Source organism: Halyomorpha halys, unplaced genomic scaffold (genome assembly GCF_000696795.3).
Source record: "Halyomorpha halys isolate HHAL.00 unplaced genomic scaffold, Hhal_1.1 Scaffold2856.1, whole genome shotgun sequence".
NCBI lineage: Eukaryota > Metazoa > Arthropoda > Insecta > Hemiptera > Pentatomidae > Halyomorpha > Halyomorpha halys.
Window position 1 is genome coordinate 30,343 of NW_027104694.1, and position 20,547 is coordinate 50,889.

The window sequence follows — 20,547 nt, forward strand, 5'->3', positions numbered from 1 at the left end:
TCACGTATTGATCTTTCGAATAAAAAAAAAAATTTGATTACAATTTAATTTTTTGTGTTATTTTTTACAATTTCAAGTTCTATCGGGCTTAAAAAAAAACCCTATAGTAGCACTCACTGAACTCGGAGGAATGCTCGTTTCAAGTAAAGCATCACGCAAAAGTAACAACTCTTGTGTGCATTTCTAATACCGAACTCTGTTTACAAGACTACGGTGGGACTTGCATGTTATATATTTACTCAGCCTTTGACTTTTCCGGTTCTCAAACGAAAGTCCTTTCCTTAAACTTTCTTCCAAAGATGTTTCTACACGACATGGACTTGGCGCTGAATATGTTTCTTTAAATCTAAATTTGTTCCGAAAGCATGTTAATCAATACAATGTTTTTCTTCCTCTTCGTTATCGAAAATACTATGACCACCTGACTGAAAGTATTATTGATTCATGCTATAGAATATGTTTCTAAACTAAATTAATTCTTATATTTACTCTTTTGGAAGTGGCAGCCCTAAAAATTCAAAAATTACTGATATTACAAGAATATAGAGATATTACATAGAGCTAGATTGCGTGAAAACAATTATTTTGATAAGGATCTTCTGTGATTTAAAGATAATAGGACTTTTTCGTTCTTGGTATATATTAATACTCCAATGTGCCCATTTTACACACTAATGAGGACTCTACGACTTCAGAGATATTTATGTAGTCAGAATTAGAAACTGAAAGGAGTCGGCACAAGATCGTATGATCAGAGGAAGCAGTTGTAGGAAGCGAACATTTGTAACCGGGCAGCAGTGCCGTCATATAAAAAAAATGTAGATCTTGTATATATTTGTATAAAGAAAACATGTTTAAATTAAACAAATAGAAAATAGATTCATTCCTAACAAATCAGAGTACACTATACATTTATTTTAAAATAACATCAAGACCTTTCTATGGATATGAGTGGAGAACTAACCCTTATCAATATTAATCGATCCACCTAACTAAAGCTTCAATTTTACAAAAAATCTCAATGACGTCGACGTCGACGTCAAAAGTTATCCATAAGGTGAATGATTATTCTCATCATATGGTAGAATATACTTGATAGGACATTGCTACGCAAATTTTCCTTGCTATAAGATAGTTGCTGTGATACTGGCGTCAGTGGCCGGATACTAAAGAGATTGTTGACTAAAAAGCTGAAGAACGCCCTTGGTATCGAATAAACGTGTTCAACGGAAAGTGCAAGCAGTTAAAAGGTCAACGAGTGCGGGCAAGGAACTCCGACCTTCCCCAATCAATTCCTTGCGCAAACACAAACATTCTCACCCCTAGCTTCAGGAAGCGTAACCTCGCAAACACTAATATTGTAGAGATTAATTTCATTGATAAGATGAATTTCAACAAGTCAAGTTTTAGGAGTCCATTGATCTTAAAAGATCGATTTACAGCTGAGAGTAAGTATTTTTAATAAGTCAATGGGTTGAAGGTCCTTAACAGCTCCTCACGGCTTGGGTTAGGTAGTTTTAAGTCTAGTCAGTTATTACTATGCCTCTATTATTATAGGTACCGGCTAAAATATAAATAAAAACACTGACGTTGAAAATATTTTTAATCTTCTAATCAATTTTCCCGCTCAATTTTACCTATGGCCAAATTCGAGTTTTATTAACTTTTTTTGGAGCTATTTTTAGGCTAGATCACATCTTCTTCCTCGGCTTGGCCTTCTCTGCAGGACCGGGCCTGCTCACAGCTACCTTAGGCGCACCGGCAGGAATGGTCGGCCTCTTCAAAGGAGCCGCACCTGCCTTCGGTGGCAACGTACCCTTGGGCTTCTCCGAGATCGAGCTTAGCAACTTCCTAGCTGTCTCCTTGTTATCCAAAGGAGGCTTCTTCGAGGACAATGTCATCTTGCTCTTCAGCTGCTGCGCTATTTTCTCATCCTCGGAATCCATATCCGAGGAACTGAAGAAGGATAGATTCTGGTTCGCCTTAGCTGCAGCCATCATTTTGCTGCTTCCAGCCCCTTCCTTCTTCTTCGCTAGCTCGCCCCTTGTAGATGACATCCAGTCTGCAGTTTTTCTGTGGGCGTCAACTTCTTTTCCAACTCCCCTGTAGCTTTCTCTAGCTTTGAACTCTTTCATTATCTTGTCGCTGTTTTTTGTGGTATCCAAGATCTTTTGTAGCTCCTCGGACCCCAGCGAATCTGACTCCGAATTCATGGATGACGATTCACTTTCTGAGTCATTGCTATCTTCGACCATTTTGCGACGTACATCCCCCATCCCGATTTTGGCTTTAGACCTGAAATGCCACAAAGATGGATTCAATCTTAAATTGACGTTATTTTTATCGTAATAATGTTATTTATTAGTCTTAATTTATACATTAACTATCATCGTATGGCACTGAGTAATCAGGGTTAAAATCTTAATGATTTAGCATAATTGTATTTTCCTCTACTGATAAAATACGTAAGCAGTATTCGATAGTGTTTTGTAAAATAAATTTAGAGATTCAGTATTAGAACATTTTCAATAGCAAATATAATCATTAATGTGTTACTACATGTAAAATAATTCTTATTTGTTTTCTTATTGTTTATGTGGGATCCACTAATTACTTATGATCACGAGATGTTTTATTTTAATACAGTTTGAAGTGTTAACTCAACAAAAGGTCCAAAATTAGCCATCTCACATTTTCGAAATATTTTGCTCATGTGTCCTAGCGGAAAAGGTATAGAAAATTATGACATTGTGCTGATATATGTTAACTAGTTTTTTAATTAAAGAGCTGTAAAGTTCTCATGAGAAGAATGAAAAAGAGGGATTGGCAATTTTTGGAATGTTTAAAGAACATTCCTAATTTAGCTAGAGACCTGAGGAAAGTATTAATTTTAGAACATTTACTCTATGTGTTTTATATTTGATGCATTTTATAGCAACGACCAGGTTTTCGGTAATTAGGTTGAATTTGTTTATTGATAAATATTACAATATGCCTCAACGTTAGGCAATAGGTAAAAGTGATAAATAATTACATCCATAAAGTGACCAGGAAATATGTCACAACGGTTCTGCGAAAGAGATCACCTGGGAGAAAATTACAAAATTATAAAACTTAAGCTCTCCTCCAAGTGCAAAGTTAAGGCATTACAACGTTGTGACAACGCAGTGATTTTATACGGGATTGAGACCACATCCCTATCCAACTTGGAAAAGCTGCTAAGAATAGAGGAGGATCTTAAAAAAAAAAATATATGGGCCCAGGAAAACACAAGAAGGTTACAGACAAAGATCTCACGAAGAGATTTACAAAAGAAAAATCAAAGACCTGGAAACCGAGATAGGAATCAGAAGGCTGATGTTCTATGGGCACACGAAAAGGATGAAGGAAGAAAGATTGAACAAAAAGATCTTTATCAAAATGTTTAGCTACAAAAGCATGGGAGGATACACAAGAAAAATGAGAGAAGAATTAAAGAACCTTAAAATTTCAGATCCCGACTGTCTAGATTTAGACACATACAGGAAAACGCTAAAAAATCTCGCCAATATTGGAAGAGGAAAATAGAGTGGAATATCGAAGAAAGAAAAGAAAAGCAGTCGAGGATTATGAATCTGCGATGGGAAGAAAGAAAATCAAGACTTCTTAACAAGCCTAATTAATGATATTCGCGTGGTCCTTAATGGCCGGTACGCGATAAAAAAATATATAAAAAAAATAATGAAATAAACATTTGTCACATTTAAACTAGTATGAGCATTATTTACACTCTCGACCAGAGATTCTTCGAGCCCACTCCATCCCGCACGCATGACGGGTAAAGTAAGGCTCTTCGAAATCCCAGCGTCATTGGTAATGAGCCAGTAGGTTAAAATTGGTAATTTACCTGTATTGGTTGTATAGTCATGCCAATTGTTCTAGAGTGTTGTGATTCAACTAACACCAGAACTGTTCTATATATTTACATAAATATTTAAATATTTAGCTATATTTATTTGATATTTTAATTTTAATACTCAATAGTTCTGAAACATTTTTCAAATGATCGAAGATATTGTAATGAATTTGGAAGCTTTTTTAATCTTTCTGAAAATTAAATTGTGAAAATAAACACAACAAAAACAAATACATTCACACTGTTATTATAGTGCATATATTAAAAAAATATAAAGCTGCTTTGCTTGAATAGTAGCAAAGCTTACAAAAAAAAAAAAAGGTTTGGCTTAATTTTGAAATGGACGTGCTCCAAAGGTATTACAGTAGTTACTGGTTCCTTTCACTACTGTGGTACCTTTATAGATTTTCCCAAATCTTTCTATGTCACATTCTATGGAATACGTCAATCTTTTTTTTTCAAATGTGATCCTATTAAATTAAAGCAACGATAACTACTTTTAACCTTACTACACATTTGTGGATCTTATTCATTCGAAGAATATCTTCAATACAATGTAGCTTATTAGAAAATTTGTTAATATGTAGCCTTGGTGTAATTATATCTCAATTTAAAGATGCATTATTAAGCTTATTACTCTTGCTGTTTTAGTAATAATATTACGCTTACGGCTTTGTTGAGTCAGTTTTCGTCTGAGACCCTTTCAGGTCTATTTTTCCTGGTACTCTCATCTTCTCCATCTTCTCCTTGTAAAGCTCGGAGAAGTTGGGGGTTTTTTGAGTTTTCTTCTTGTATTCCATCGGTGACTTCAAAGCCGATTTGCCTGGAGGAGGGAAGAGTGGGTTGCCTGCGGCCTTCGTCGAATCTTTCCTGGGCGACTCTTTGACTGAAGATATTCTGGAAGGAGGCGGGGAAGCTTTGTCACCGGCACCTGAGCTTCTTTGACCTTTCTTTTCCTTTTTCTTTATATATGCCTGTAAATAAAAAAGAATGATTTCGATTAACTCGTGTGAAATTTTTGTCACAGGTATATTATTGTGATATAGTTCAATTGAACAAGGATGAACAGCGTAATTTAGTAAAACTAAATCTAAGAAACGACAGATTCAACATAAAGAAGAGTAGAACTTACTAAGCAAAAGGCTGGAATAAAAAACAATAATTATATTTATCTTCTTACTACAAAATAATAAGAAGTTTTGTAATAATGATGATTGGTAAAGAAAGTTCAAATTATTTAAGAATTTGGTTGTGATCATCTTTAGTTCTGCAATATTAACCCTCCCAACTCCAATATGGGTTCCGTAGACCAATACTCTTTGTATATCATGCTCGTAAAATGAGAGATATTCAGGATATTATATTGAATTTTTCAGTTAGCTATCTAATGGAAATCTTATCAAATTTCACCAACACCTTTTGCATGCCTATAAAAAAATTTAAGGCTTTACCTTAGCAACCTCATGTCTCGGAGGGCATGACTTTTATTTCGTGGTGATATCACTCTGGTAAAAAAAAGGTTGGTTATACCTGAGTAATCCACCCCTTTCCCACAAATTTCAGAAAATACTATGATTAAAAAAAAAAACAAATTTACTTTTTGGAATAGTTCGTTAAAGGCTCGTTCCATAAATTCCATTCTTTAACGATAAATCGTCAACCTTGTCATATAGCCAATTACCAGAAAATTAAATTTTTACAAGATAAAATTAAGGTAAATAGAAACAAAAACAGACAATCAGGTAGATATACTAACATTTGTATCTTACAGACAATTATTAAATAATAAATACTTTTAAGCTATTTTGTTTCGTATTACTATTGCATGAATAATATAAATTTATGAATATTGGAGTTTGAATCAAATAAATTAATAAAATTAGCAAAAAGAACCAAATAAATTAGGTTGGATTACTATTGATCCTACCCAATATTTACTAAATGTGTTACTTTATCACCTGGTTTTGAGAAGGTTTAAGTCAAAATTTGATATGTTGGTGGGTTTCTAAGAAATTGAGCAAACCATATATATGTATATAGCGACTGTTATTGTTTGTCGTTGAGAACCCAATGACAATTAAACAATAATGATGATCCCCATCCTTTATGATGAATGATCTTGTTAGGAGACAGAGGCATCTCGCAAGCGGTCACTACAGTGGGAACAATGTCTCCGCGGACAATGGAGAAATGGCTAAGCCCCGAAGAAACCATAAGCCCTCCCTAAACCACAAAGGTCCTCGTAGGCTTTGTCCTTATCCCGACAACTATATTAGTGGTCCTCCGGAGTCCTAAATGGATGGTCACCGGCTGCAGGAGCAGTTTGTATTATATCTGAATAACTAACTGTTTAGAATCATAACTAAGTTTAAACGGGTCCTAGTGTTCCTTATTGTGCCGGATGCTATTCAACTTCATTCCAGTTTTGTTTTGCTAATGAGCTTCAACATGTTAGTCATTCGTTATACTGACGCCATTAGTAGCCTAGATAAGTAGTTTGATAAATTTATGTTGACTCAACATACATTTGCATTTTGTGTTCATTGGTACTGCGAGCAGGAGATATCCCCGTCTTGTGTACATATCTCGGTTATTTCAATAGGAATTGATCGATAAAGAAATGAGGGTACTGAATATCCTCTTCCCCGTACATTTCAAAGTTATATTATTAGAAAATTTATTATGATTAAATTTCTAATATTTAATTTTTAATAACAATTGGAGGTTATAAATAAATAATAAATTAAGAGTGTTTAGATTACTGAATAGTTCGGATTACAGGAAGTATTAGGAAAAATAGTGTAAAAAATTTTTTAATAAAAATATAAAAAATAAGTTTAAAAAAATGTTTTATTTTAAATCCCTAGTAATGCTAATCCATGATTTAATTTGTGAAAAATATAAGATTGTTCATTTATTTTTTTAAAAAAGTATAAATAAAAAAAAATACTCTTTGTATGGATCTATTTAAAACGTGATAAAAAAAATAGTTCACTACCAATAATTTAAATCACACGTACTTCTACAATTAATTATATTACTTATACAGAACCAAATGCATACAATACAATAGATATTATATTTTTCTAATCCCAGCAAAATATATTATGAACACTTTAATAGAAATTACAATAATGGTGATAAAAATTAAAATGTGATTACAATAACTTGCCAATAGATCATGGTGTTGTCCTTTACAAGTGTGATTTTTTTTAAAACAAAAATTGGTGAGTTTTTGAAACTTTTTAAAGTTAAAGTACCTTTTTTTACGCCAGTTCGGATTACTGAAGTGTTCGGATAACCAAGGTCCTCTGTATATTTTTATGTAAATGTAAAGAGTGAGTGAAGTAGAGGGTAATTAAAACCCCATCCTTAGTTCGAAATCTCCAATTGGAAGTAGAAAAAGTTACCTTTGAAATGAAAAGATTTCGATTTAAATGGAAAAAGGCATTAATCGAAATGGAAAAGATTCAAATTAACTTATAAATATTATGATAAAATGTTTTTTTTTTTAAATTACACAGAGATTCACGTAGACATTACCCGTCAGCCGTTTCTTATCAGCATAGTATGGAATTTCTTTTCTGGAGTAGTTACTCTCGCTATCAACCTGTCAGCCTCTGAATTTCTTAAATACTCCATGGCAGGATATGTGTCAAGATGTTGAGCTGTCATTTCTATTCATGGTATAACGAGCTTACGGGATTCTACGATTCCAATTCTATTGAGATGTTGCTGTAGGTAGCTATGTCCCGTTATTATCCTGAAGCAAGCAAACGATTCCTATCTAGGTCACGAAACTGGAATACAGACAGCCTTTCTGACCTAAAAGTGGCATGGGATTCTATATGATGGAATAAAACACTATTGTTTCCCCTATCCTTTCTCTAAATTCAATAAAATCATAATTGTCAAAAAGTTCCCGAGAAACATAATAAAATCCCTTTTCAGTCGCACTACCCATTTATCTGGGCGCACTGATCGTTTTATCTCAAAAACGCAGTCCCAATACAATTTTATTCTTCCTCTTCGTTGGTTCGCATCCTGCTCAACATCTTCTAGACCAATACATGTCAAAAGATGGCCTCCATCCATGCCTCCCATCTTGCGTAGAGGACACTTCGGGGAATCTACGATGCCAATTCGATGGAGGTGTTTTTGGAGCAGATCATGTCCTGTTACTAGCCGGAAACAAGCCACTCTTTCAGCTCTGCTAAGATTGCCGAAAATTCGTTTATCCTAATGCAGTAGGCTCTCCCACTTCTTTCCTTCCGCTTGAACTTTGTGTCTAGCACTTGTTCTGTCCTCACAATAAGAGCTTATAAGTGATTTATACAAAAATCACTTATATCTCAAAAACTATAATGGCTATGAAACTAAAATTATCAAAGAAGGTTTTTTCTTGTGATATAGATATGCATTTTGGCTGGATTTAATAAAATACAGGTCCTTAGTGATTTAAAAAAAATTTTAAACTAAAAAAATCGTTTTTCGAGTAGCTTGAAAACAATGCAGCTCCGGAAGACTATTACTACTCATTTGAAAAATTAGTAAATTCTCTACAAAATAAACATTATCTCTGTCGGGTCAGTAATGATGGAATCCTGTTTTATCTTTACTTTGTTGTTAGAGAAAAGAGGAACACTTTATTCAAAACGCAGCGTCGCCTAACTGTATTGAGTTGTTACACACACAGCATACTAAGACTAGTTAGACAATTGCTTATGATTCTTATATTAACATAGAAGTAGGCAGTAAATAATAAAATGCATAATAATAGTACATGATTTTTTTAAAAATTATTTTTCTAGTTCTTTAATATTTTTAACTTTTTTTATATTTTTATAAAATTATTGATTTTTTTCTTCTAATATTAACCTATATATCTAAATAAAATAACTGATACCATTCACAGACTTATTGACTCAAAAACGACTATACCTACGAAGCTGAAATTACTAAAGGTATTAAATTTATATGGATTGAAAATTCATTATCATACCTATGATAATTGCAACAATGACTTGAAAAATTTATGAGGAAACTTACATAAATAATAAATATAATGTAAATTAAATAAATATTATACTGAGAAAGAAATTGAGAAATCGGAAAAGATGATTAATCCCGGAAATCAATACCCGTAGTTAATAAATTAAAACTCATTGATTAATTCTGCAGTCCTCATAAATTAGAGGTATAGCGGAAAACTCTGAATTTTCAAGAAAGTTCAAATTTGCATCAATTATACCTGTTATCATCTAGTAAACATATTTTTTATATATTACTTAACGCTAGTTTCAAATAGATGTAGAAATCCACTTTTAATTAATTTCTAAAGCAATATTTTTGTAATAGATCAAGATAAGCAATCATTCATTGGTGTTACTGGATAATGTAAGCAATAACTCAAAAATTTAAATATAAACTATTATTAACTCCATTTTATTCGTTTTTATTGTAAAGTGAATCGCAAACTTTTTTTTTTTTAATTTATTTATTGAAATTTACAAATGTATTAAAATATGTATAACAAGTAAATTTAGGGTTTGAGTGGTTGGAAAGTTTATCATAAAAGGATTGGGATTTGGGTCTGAACAAATTGACAACGTATAGAACACTGAGAATCATCATCCCTCATGACCTTGATTTTAAACAATGAAAGGATCGTGATATAAGATTTTACGAAGGTTTTGGATTGTAAGGATTGGATATGGGAGGAATTCGATGGTTCAATGAAATTCCCAACTCCGTTAGTCCAGATCGGTCTTATTATAGTCATATAAATGAGTCTTTTGTAAATATTTGGTAGGTTTAGACAGTAAGGCAAATACTAAATGGTATTTATCCATTAGACTCAATTTTTGATAAATTATAATCGATTTATTTTTCAATAGCGTTTATTGTAAAATAAAGAAATTTACTTGTTGAGCTTTGCCAGTCACTAAAGAAATCGAAAGACTTGATTTTTTTAATTATCCACATGTACTAGAAAAATTCAATGGAGTTCTTCTCTTTTAACATAAAACGTATTTTGTTTTTCCATTATTTTTCCTCTTGAAAGCGATAAAACTCAGAGCTTTCAAGTTTAAAAAAATATATATAGGTCTCAAATGCCACTAATTCTGTTTCCAGGAATCTTTTGAAATCAGCAACTTTATTGAATCGAAATTTCCCATCTATTATATTCCATTATTAAACCTCGTAAAAAGTTACTTGTAAGAACACTGATGTTTTGTATGATGAAATAGGAATCTTTTTATCTATGAAGATAAATGATATTCAAGAAAGGTCAAAAGAAATCTTCAATATAAGGTGTCAATATTTCGTGTTAATTATAATGGATCACTTAAACCTTAAAATTAAAATAAATTTCAGTTTTGTATTTAATTGATTAATTTTATTTGTTTCTTCTTGATCAGCAAACACGGTTCTTCCTTCTATGCTTAAAAGTTCAGATAAAATATACTTATTCACCAAAATATTACGTAGGATAGACCAGTTGAGAAGTTTACTGTAACTTTTTCCCTACTGAAAATTCATATGCCTACAAAAAAACTTACTAAATAAAAGTGTAATATCACTACGAAGAGTTGAACACCTCTTAATTATTTTTATTAAAACTGAAGCCCTCATTTTAAGGACCCTTAAAAAGTAACTCAGTGGTAACTCAGGCGGAAACTCAATTGTTTTGAATAGACCTGATAAATTAATTACTAACGGGTTAATGAGTCTGGTGTGGGAGGTCCACAGTCTTAGCTACCGGCTATAATGAAAAAATAAGATAAAATATTTAAGATTTTTATATTTAAAAAATTCTTTAAAAATCCTTTGAAAATCAGAACTCTAATTATTGTTCAAACAGATCAGAAGCTTTGATGATTTTCCTCATTTCAACATTATCAAAAGTTTCTGCATTGGTGTAGCGTGGGAGTCAGCCGCCCGAGGTGGAGGAAAATTGCGCCCCTTTATTTAGAAATTTCAATTTAAAATTCTAAAATATTCAGTAATTCTAAAGATTTTTAAGAGCAGTCATTATTGAATACCATAGAGGTTACCAATAAAAATACATATATGTTTACAATATAATAAATATTAATCCTAAATACTAAACCTTAAATCTATTTATAAATAATTATCCTAAAGTAAACTTTGAATTCAGTTATAAATATTAATCTTGAACTAAATTTTAAATCAATTTATAAATATTAATCCTAAATTAAACTTTAAATCCATTTTTTTACGTTCAGTTAGTATGTGACTTGGTCCCTTTTAGCATAATATGGTCTACTGGTTTGAATTATTGCAAATTAGTAACTAAAAAAATGGTTTTAGAAAACATTATTTTATTTTTTTTTATTTTTAACACTGGACAATAAAAAAAACACTTGTTAAAATTCAACGACCTTCTCGTCATGAAACAATATAATTTTATTTCTCTTAGCAATCAAAGAACAATAAACCCGATAACTGGTAGGAACAATTAAAAGCAACACGTGACATTTTGTATAAAAAATTATACGCATAATTAAAAACGGAAACTTCTTTATGCTAAGTATGAGAAGATGCTTGGATAGAGCCATTACAACTCAATATGACAGTGAGTAAGGGAAGGTGCAATTGAAAAGTAAGAAACGAAAAAAAAAATTGAATAATGAAGTTGCTTTAAGAATTAGTCACTGTCTATTATTTTGTCTAAAGATTAATTTAAAAAAAAATCATTTAATACAATCAAGTTCAGTTTCTTTGGCCTTTTAGTATAAATCAGATAATTATTATATTTCAGGAGCTGGATTCATTAATATATTGCATAAATTATAAATACAACATTAATAAATTATTATTCGCATCACTATTTTATTTATTATTATTATTATTATTATATTTTCTCTTCGTCCTTTTTTCAAATCAATTTGTTTTGTTTTTTATCCATTAGAGGGAATTTTTTTGTTTTGTTAGGTCTACAAATGTCGTTATTAGCTTTCATTTCCTTTTTTATTGTGAATTATTATTTTTATTTATTTATTTTCAAATTATAACTTTTGTATATTAATGTAATGTAATCAATGTAAGGCCTAGTATTCTGGTATTAAGTAAATAAATTTAAAAAAAAAATAATTCGTCTCATAAAACATACTTCTGCTCATATAATATTAAAAATTATTAAAATTAAATTAAAATGTCTATCACGCTTAATACGAAAACGCATTTTTGGCTGTTGTAAATCCCATAATAATTAGTTAAATAAAATAAAGAATTAGGTGTTGCTTTTGGTTTTATCGCAATCCCTAAACAGTCTATCCTATTGGGATCAGTTATGTTAAAAGGAATTAAAAAGTATTATTTTTCTTACATGGAATAATTATTTATTTTACTAATTTTACTGAGTACTCATATGATTAAATAGTATTTCATAAACCATAAACCATCGCAAACCAAAATAAATTTTTTTAAACCCGAAATTGAGGAGGTCAGTAGTACATATAAAGCCAAACTTGACAAGGAAACTCATTACTATATCGGTCCTAAGAAGCTACTTAGTTTCATCCAGGAACAAAGAATAAGTTTTCATTCTACTAGGTCCTTCCTTCGTTTGCCCCCTATAAATCCTGCACGGTAGATCCATATAAAAAAAAGTCATTAAGCAAATTAAATAACATTAAATCAACGAAATGCGTTGCCATGTCAAGTTTTGATTAATGTGTACTATGCCTGAGTGTTTCGGGCTAAATTCGAAAACAGAAATTGTTTTTTGGTATATGGTTTACAATATACAACTTAACCAAATTAATAAGTAATGGTACTCATTCCACTCAGAATTTATGGCTGTTTGATTCCCAGTATTGCAGTAAATCAAAATGTTCGCTAAACACTTAGTAATTGTCGACGAAAAAAAAAGACCTAATTCATTAATAATTAACTAATAACTGATAATTAGCTGATATTAGGACAGCTGAAAATGAGTTTCTGTATAAAGTGAGATAGAAACTAATCTCAAAAAGGATTTTCAAAACCATAATAACCGGAAAATTGGGAAAATTTACTTAACCCTTTAACTGTATTAAAAAGTCAAAGTGGCTGGCTGTATTCAAAAGTCTACAATTTTTAATATTGTTTCAGAACTATAATTTAAAATAATCTCAAAGTAAAGTAAAATTGTTGTAAATAATTAATGAGCACCACTTATAACAAATGATTAAAAAAAATTAATATTTTTTTTAAGCAGTTTAGTTTCATTAGTGTTTAAAATGACAAGAATTATTCAAGATCAATTCAATTTACAAAACAATTTAAATTTTTGACTTTCTGATTTAATCTGAAAAGGCTATATAGATGCTTAGAGACATAAAAACTGCATAACGAAATTTTGGCGTGACATATTGAGTAAAATGCAATCTAAAATAGTATGATTTTTTTTACTACATAACAATATAAACGATTTTCTGAAGAAAAAAAAAATACACTATTAAAAATGGAGAATTGATGCTGTATTGCATATCCAAAATGAAGCGATAAATTCCAAAATAAGTTCAGTCCACTTATTTTAATAATATTCATATATTTTCAATACTGCAATACTTATTGCCCTAAAGCGGTAATTACGAAAATATGTTCCAACTAATGTGTGCACTAAGGTTATATAGACAACAACCATATAATTTTATTTCCCGTATAAAATATTTAAAGATCTATTGCATCAGTCTTGAAATTAATCCAGATACAATGGATAGTTGATAATTTTAAATAATGTATTTTTTTCATAAAATGATATTTAAAAAGGTAATTATGTATTTTTACTCCTCCAAAAAAGGCGGGAACAATTACTTCTTGACCAGACTGAACAAATCTTTATAAATGAATAACTGCCGATTCAGGGAATGGTTTAGTTAGTTATTCAGAAATTAAGGCTTAAACCTACCGGTTATAACGCCCAAAAAAAATTAAAAATTAAATTAAAATTAATAAAAAAGTTAATACATGAAACGGACGTAAGAACGTTATACTAAAGGAGCAAGAAGGAGTTCCTATGTAAAAACATTTTAAAGGAGACTAGAGGAAACAGTTTAATCAAGTTGGTCTAATAAATTCAGCAGAATCTTCGAATTTATATCCAAAGAGTAGATTCAAAGGTTAACCTCAAATTTCAAACCTCAGAATTATACCTATGGGGAAAATTAGGACCATAATAGATATAGTAATATAGGAGAATTAGATTTATTTTCAACATAGAGATTAGATATACTTCGTCAATTAAGAAATTTTATAACTTTCCTCCCTCCCCCCCTCAAACTATTGTAGCAACGTCCTATATTTGAGTGTGCAATATAGATAATGTAGGTAATGCAATATAGGTAGTTATTTTTGAAAAATTAATTAAAATAAATAATTAAAATGTATATTACCTATTAATTAAATATAAAATGAACGCTTTATTTATAATAGTAGTCCAATGATGCTACATATATTATCAAATATTTTTGTTTTGTATCATGTATTAATATCTAACACAGATGATTGTCAAGACTAGTTTGACAGGGTTTCATAGTCGAAAAAAGTACAAGGATATTTGAGTAATTTCGGTCGTCGACATGAAAAATGTATTAAATATCGATATTTATAAGTTAGAAGAAGTAAACAGGGTAGGAACTGCTGACTAAATATTTCTTTTATTATAACCTAAACTTTAACTAAGAAGTAAGCGTGAAAGGAAAGAAATTTTTCCTGTTTGGAAGCGGTTAATGTTGTATACTAACCTACATGTAATTATACTATATAACTAATAATACTAATATATAACTAACCTAAACATACATATATACTTATCGACGTACAGTCCGGTCAATAAGTAATTGTTCTCACCTTTTTTCGGAGGAGCAGTAATAAACAATTACTTTTAAAAATAAGTTTTTATTTAACGTAAAATGAACAACGTAAGAGTGCTATGAACCCTCATAATACTACTTTGATAAAATTTAAAGTTGGTCACTAAAACAAACCTTTGATTATTAATAGCATTATAAGGGTTGCTATGTAACGAACATGAAAACAATTGTTTTACTATGGTTGAAAGAAACCTTCTTCATTTTAAATATATTGTTTGTAGAGACACGTTGTTTGATCAGTCGGAATGTCAATCAACATCCAAAAGCCAAGTTGATGCCCCCCACAAACCAGTCCGAAATGTCGCTTACTTCTATTTCAGATACCGAACTTATGGAATTTTTAGCCATGTTTCTTTAGCTTTGTAATAATATAAAAGCTTCTTATGCCACTACTTTGCATTTGTGAAACCTAACTGTAGGTATTCTTAAAAAAATAAAACAAAAGAAATGACGTCTTTAGTACAGCCAGCATTATTGAATAATTTAATAGTTAATAACTAATTTATATTTAAGATATTTCGTTTAAAAAAGTTGTTGTTTTTATAATTTTTAAATATGTACGTGTAATAATATTTTTCTGACTTAGTTATCTCAAAAGTATTTACGAGGATTTCACTTACCTATTTCTGATGTGTCTGAAGCCTAATAATAGCTTATGAAGCAGATGAATTTAAAAAAAAAATTAAAGGAAAATATATTTCATTTTTTAAAAAACATTTCCGACTCACCGTACTCACTATGCACGTGGAACTAATTAGTTAGTAAGCTATAAGGGTGGGGGTCAGCATGTGTTATTTGAATAATAATTTTCATATAATAATTATTTTAGTTCTATTAAAAACTTTTTTATTTTAACCGTCACATTAGATTATCAAATATGGTGGGATACAAAGTACATTTTTTAAATATTTGATTAGAAAATATATTATCCAGACTTTAAAAATTATCTTACACTTTGTTATAAATACGATATTGGTGGCTTTAAACTCACCATAACAACATGAAACATAACCATAGCAATCGAATTTCATATTTAATGTCATGAAAAAAAAAAACATTATTTTTTCTATATAGAGGTATAATAATAATCCAATAAATGTTATTTAGAAAAAAAAAACTAGTAACTGCATTATTTTCATTCTTCAATAATTCGCTAAAATAAAATAAACAACGAGGGTTGAAAAGTCAACCTTCTGAAACTGAATAGAATAGGAAAGTAAGTTTTTATGAAATAAAGAAGTTTTGTATCAAAATTTAATTTAAGCGCTTTTCAAAAGTAAAAGTTTTTTTTTTTGGGGGGGGGGGTGAAATTAAAATTCTACCAACAAAATTTGATGGGTTTATTTCAAGCTTCGAACTTTTCCTGCAGATAGGTTTAACTGATCAACATTTTCAATAAAAATTTAACTTATATACATCAAATGCTTCCATAATGATTTTTTTATAATAATCTTCGGAAATTTAATGTATTGCTTTTTGAATAAGAAAAAAAAATTAATATATTTTGATCTCCATACCGCAACCTTCTTTCTAAGAGCCCAAGAGGAGAAACAATTATTCCACCCAAAGTTTTGACTGGCTATGTATAATTACTTGTAAAAATTGATCATTCTGCCATTATACAATAGTTAGGAAACATAAAAATGGCGGCTGTTTCAAAACGTTAACAAAAATAATTTTTCATTCGAATCTACATATAGTTAAAATTATTAACAACACTACCATTTAAAGTAAAAAGTTGACTAAAATATGAGCCCTTTCAGAGCTGGTTACGATGTACAATTTTTTAAATGCATAATTTATAGTAAAATGTACTGAAAAATCAGTAGTCAGTGAATTTATTATAGAAAATCTTCATCTCACGAACGATGATGCGTACATCTCTATTAGCACTCAAATAAAAGCTACTTTAATGTGCTATAAAGTAGTTAATAAAGTTTATCTTCGTAGGAGTAGTAGGTATCATGATATTTGCTAAAATGAATGGATTTTTAGTTAATCGGCCAAATTCCATTTGCGAAATTCATACTTCAAAAACTACAACTCCCTCTAAGATAAACGTTATGAACTACTACATTAAACTATGCCTTATTTGATTTGTTGTCAGACATCTGTATGTTCAGTGGTTTCTGAAATGTTTTTTTTTATCATAATCCAAAAGTTTTTTCTGAACAACTAGATTTCATCTCGTTAATACATTTTGGGCAAATATCATGAAAATCCCTATCATGATAAGCGCCTTAATTATGACTTTATAGCACATTAAATTAGCTGTAATTTGAGTGCTAATTGATACGTACTTATCATCGTTTCTGAGATTAAGTTTTCGCCCAGTAAATCCGGAACCACTACTGCTAACAAGAATGGCTTTTCAAAATCCTAAATCTCAGAAACTATTGAACAGTTTTACTAGGGATTAGATTTTAACAAATTCACTCATCTTTAAATTATGTCCTATTAGGTTTTATAGTGCTGTTGGTAGTTTCAAAAATATGGAGCTCACTTTTTGAAATACTAAATGTTAGTTTTACCGCCCGAAATGCTCTTGCAGAGCGGGTGGCCAAGCTGGGCTCTGTTTCATAATAAAGTACAAACTAATACTATTAGTCTTGTAGATTTAGCTTAATTCAATTACACGGACTTGTACAATAGTAACTTGTACTTTAGTATTTTTTAATTCCTGTAATATCACTAATAGTCATCCCTATCATGAAAAAAATAAGTATTAGTATTATCACCACTTTAGTTTCTACACTTGTACTATGAACTAATACTATTAGCTTTCATTATGAAACAGGGCCCTGGAGACAGAAATGAAATGTAATTGTGTCAATGCATTAATAAGGTTTAAAAATAAATTTTGTAGTCATCCAAACCCTCAAGTTCCGAACCTCTCCTCTTCCTGATAATCCTTCGAAGCGCCTAAAAGGAAGATGTCCTTGATGCCTTCTAGTTTGTTTATTTTCCTGTTTGTAGTTTTTGTTTAAATTCAATTGTAAATTTCAAGAAATGAACAGCATTTTTCAAGTTTCTATAAATTTTAGTGGTACAATCTACAGCTAAGAAGAGATACTTATTCACTAGGAACATAATTATTTGTTTCTGTGAAATTACTTTTTTTGGAGGCTGTAAATAACAAAATTAATAGTATTAAAAGCTTTGTTTAGAATTTGAACCTGCTTATTGTAAGACATTTAGTTAACTGTCTAGTTAGTTGATGATATATCTATAAGAAATCATAAACAATATTCAAAGTCAAGTAACGATTTGTATTTATATGTAATGGGTCTTCTAAAAGTACTGAAAAAATGTATATTTTGTTCGAATATTGTTCCGATGATGTTCAATTCCGTGCTGCATGTTAAACATTACCTTACACTCATGAAAATATTATTTTAAAAAACAGATTCAGTAATCACAGTATTCACAGTAAGGCAGTAATAAATTATATATTCCTTATTGATAAGTAATAAGGCTTAACTAATTTTATAAAAATTTAAAATAATGTCACTAATGAATTCGTAATTATGTTTACTAACCTAAAACAATCACTAAATGTACATCTCAAGACATTAACGATGTTTATCATTATAATCTCTTGTTTTTCATAGAAATAAATCTAAAATACATTTTGAGCCTCAATAAAGATAGATCAGTAAATATATTTAGCATACTAACCTCGTTCCTCATCTGGGTCATCATGCTAGTGCACCTCTCTGCCATCTCCTCGATGTCTTTCTCGCTCTTTATCTTGTCCTGGTTCTTGTAGATCTCCTCCATGATCATCCTCACCCTCTCTCCCGCTCCTTCGTCGTCGTCAGAGTCGCTCATCTTTATATCGTCGAATTGGTCCATTTTTAACTCTTATCCTAGTATAAAGATCGGTCTTAATTGAGTCTTTCCTACTCTCACGACAAAAAAAAAAAATCAAAAAACCGTTAAGTGTAATTCTCAATCTTCTCGGCTCTTGAATTCCGAGACATAACTTAAATTCAGGGCTAGTATTTGATTTATCTTTAAAAAGGCTAAAAATAAAGTCAACTGTTAATAATGTAAGAGAGTAATAACCTGTTAAATAATAAACCGGTTGTTGAAAAACTATCAAAAATAAATGAATAATTAATAATTTAACAGTCGTATCGTATTTTATTGAACGTTTGATTTGCAACAATGTACTCATGTTTTGCAAATAACAAATATATTTTTCATTATTATCAAGCTAATCGTAATTATTTTATCAAATAAAATCATCATAAAATAAGATCAGCTTAAAAATTGGCGAATAATAAGATAATAGAAAATCGATTAGTCTTCCACGTTATGATAAGCAATAGTCTAGAGCCTTCTGTATCTAGGGAGGACAAGGAAACTGGATATAAATTTCAGTCAGAAATTGGTACAAAGAGGTTAGGTTTTTTAGCCGGCGCTAAAATCTACTTCATGCTTCGTACAGCTAAAAATGTATTTTGCTGAGTAGGTTGATGAACCTGCTTAGAAATGGTGGTAAAAGTCAGAATTTTAAAATGTTCTACAACTTTTAAAACACTTAACCTATTTTTGTCATTTTCTGAATGATAAAAATGGTTTTCAGCTCTTCCTAAAAACTAAGTCTATAGCTTACTCCCTTATAAATTTAATTTGCTAGGTATCTGAAGGCCGAAAATGCGCCTCCGAAATAGTTGAGTCCATTAAGAGCTATGATCACTTGTCGGATTTACATAATCCGATATTTTCGGCTCTTTTTTGATTTGTGTATCTGTGTATAAAATCGGAGAGATTTTCTTATGCCCCCGCTTGCCGCGTACACCGGGAGACCCCGAAGAAGCCACGACTGCGGTGCCACCTGATATTGTCTATCGTGGCATGCAAGATTGAACATGGATAGCTCCTTCTACTATGCTAAAGCCAATAACTATCTGGCCAGCCTCTGAAATAGAGAGACGTATTTTCACGTACACCAAGCGAAATCCATGGTATTCACCACTATTTTAGCCCACCGTTCAACCTGGACGAGGGAAGCGGCTGGATGACGTGGCCACTACAGCGAATCTTCTAAAACTCCAAAGAAAATAAATAAATAATTCACATGAGACCCACCCAATGTTCTGTCTTATCTTATATTAATAAAATAATTATCAGCTATCAACACACTACCAATAGTTTGCCCCTTCAGGGAACAATATTTGATAAAGAAAATATATCGATGTTGGTCTGAACCTGGAATGGTTCATAATTCAACCCCCTTTGTTCCATACTAATTTGATGTTTCGTTTAGCACATACAATTGGGGTACCTGGATTATACAACCTCACTGGGTCGCACCCTTTCTCCTTGCCTTGCTACTATTTTATAAAACTACAATCTATGAAGGATCCTGGCTTCGTCCAGCAGTAAGCACTTTTCAGTTTTCCGGGATCAAAAGAGTTAAAAAAGTAATCCTTCCGAATGTTGAAGCAGCTCTATTAAATGTTATATTGGAAAGCCATGTGCTGGAATAAAATTTGTAATCAATTTTTTAAATATTTAAACTTTATTATTATTAGCATGACTAACATGTTTCATCAGTCCGAAAAATATATTGTGTTTAATCTCGATCAGTATATCTATCTTGTTAAACCTTTTGAAATTCAGTTTTCTTTTTAATTGGCCAACCACAAGCAATGTGATGACTTTTTTATCAACAATACAGTGTTTTTACATAATTTTCCTAAGTGTTCCATATAAAGTTGATATATAACTAAGTTGAATTAGGTACAACTATATATTTGA

The 20,547-nt window shown here is 30.7% G+C and overlaps 1 protein-coding gene across 2 annotated transcripts in view; it reads right to left on the reverse strand.

Moving 5' to 3' along the window:
• The window catches only part of LOC106691735 (protein FAM133), a 24,500-nt gene extending 5,611 nt beyond the window's left edge, over positions 1-18,889 (reverse strand). The window contains exons 1-3 of one of the 2 annotated variants that reach the window (XM_014437595.2): positions 18,457-18,881; positions 4,565-4,869; positions 1,586-2,295 (exon numbers count right to left, since the gene is read on the reverse strand). In XM_014437595.2, coding sequence (XP_014293081.1) covers positions 1,692-2,295; positions 4,565-4,869; positions 18,457-18,633 — 1,086 coding nt within the window. In that variant the 5' untranslated portion in view covers positions 18,634-18,881 and the 3' untranslated portion in view covers positions 1,586-1,691. Of the gene's footprint in view, positions 1-1,585; positions 2,296-4,564; positions 4,870-18,456 lie in introns of those variants that run through there. The other variant, XM_014437593.2, reaches the window with a different exon arrangement.
• Positions 18,890-20,547: the final 1,658 nt, after the last annotated feature.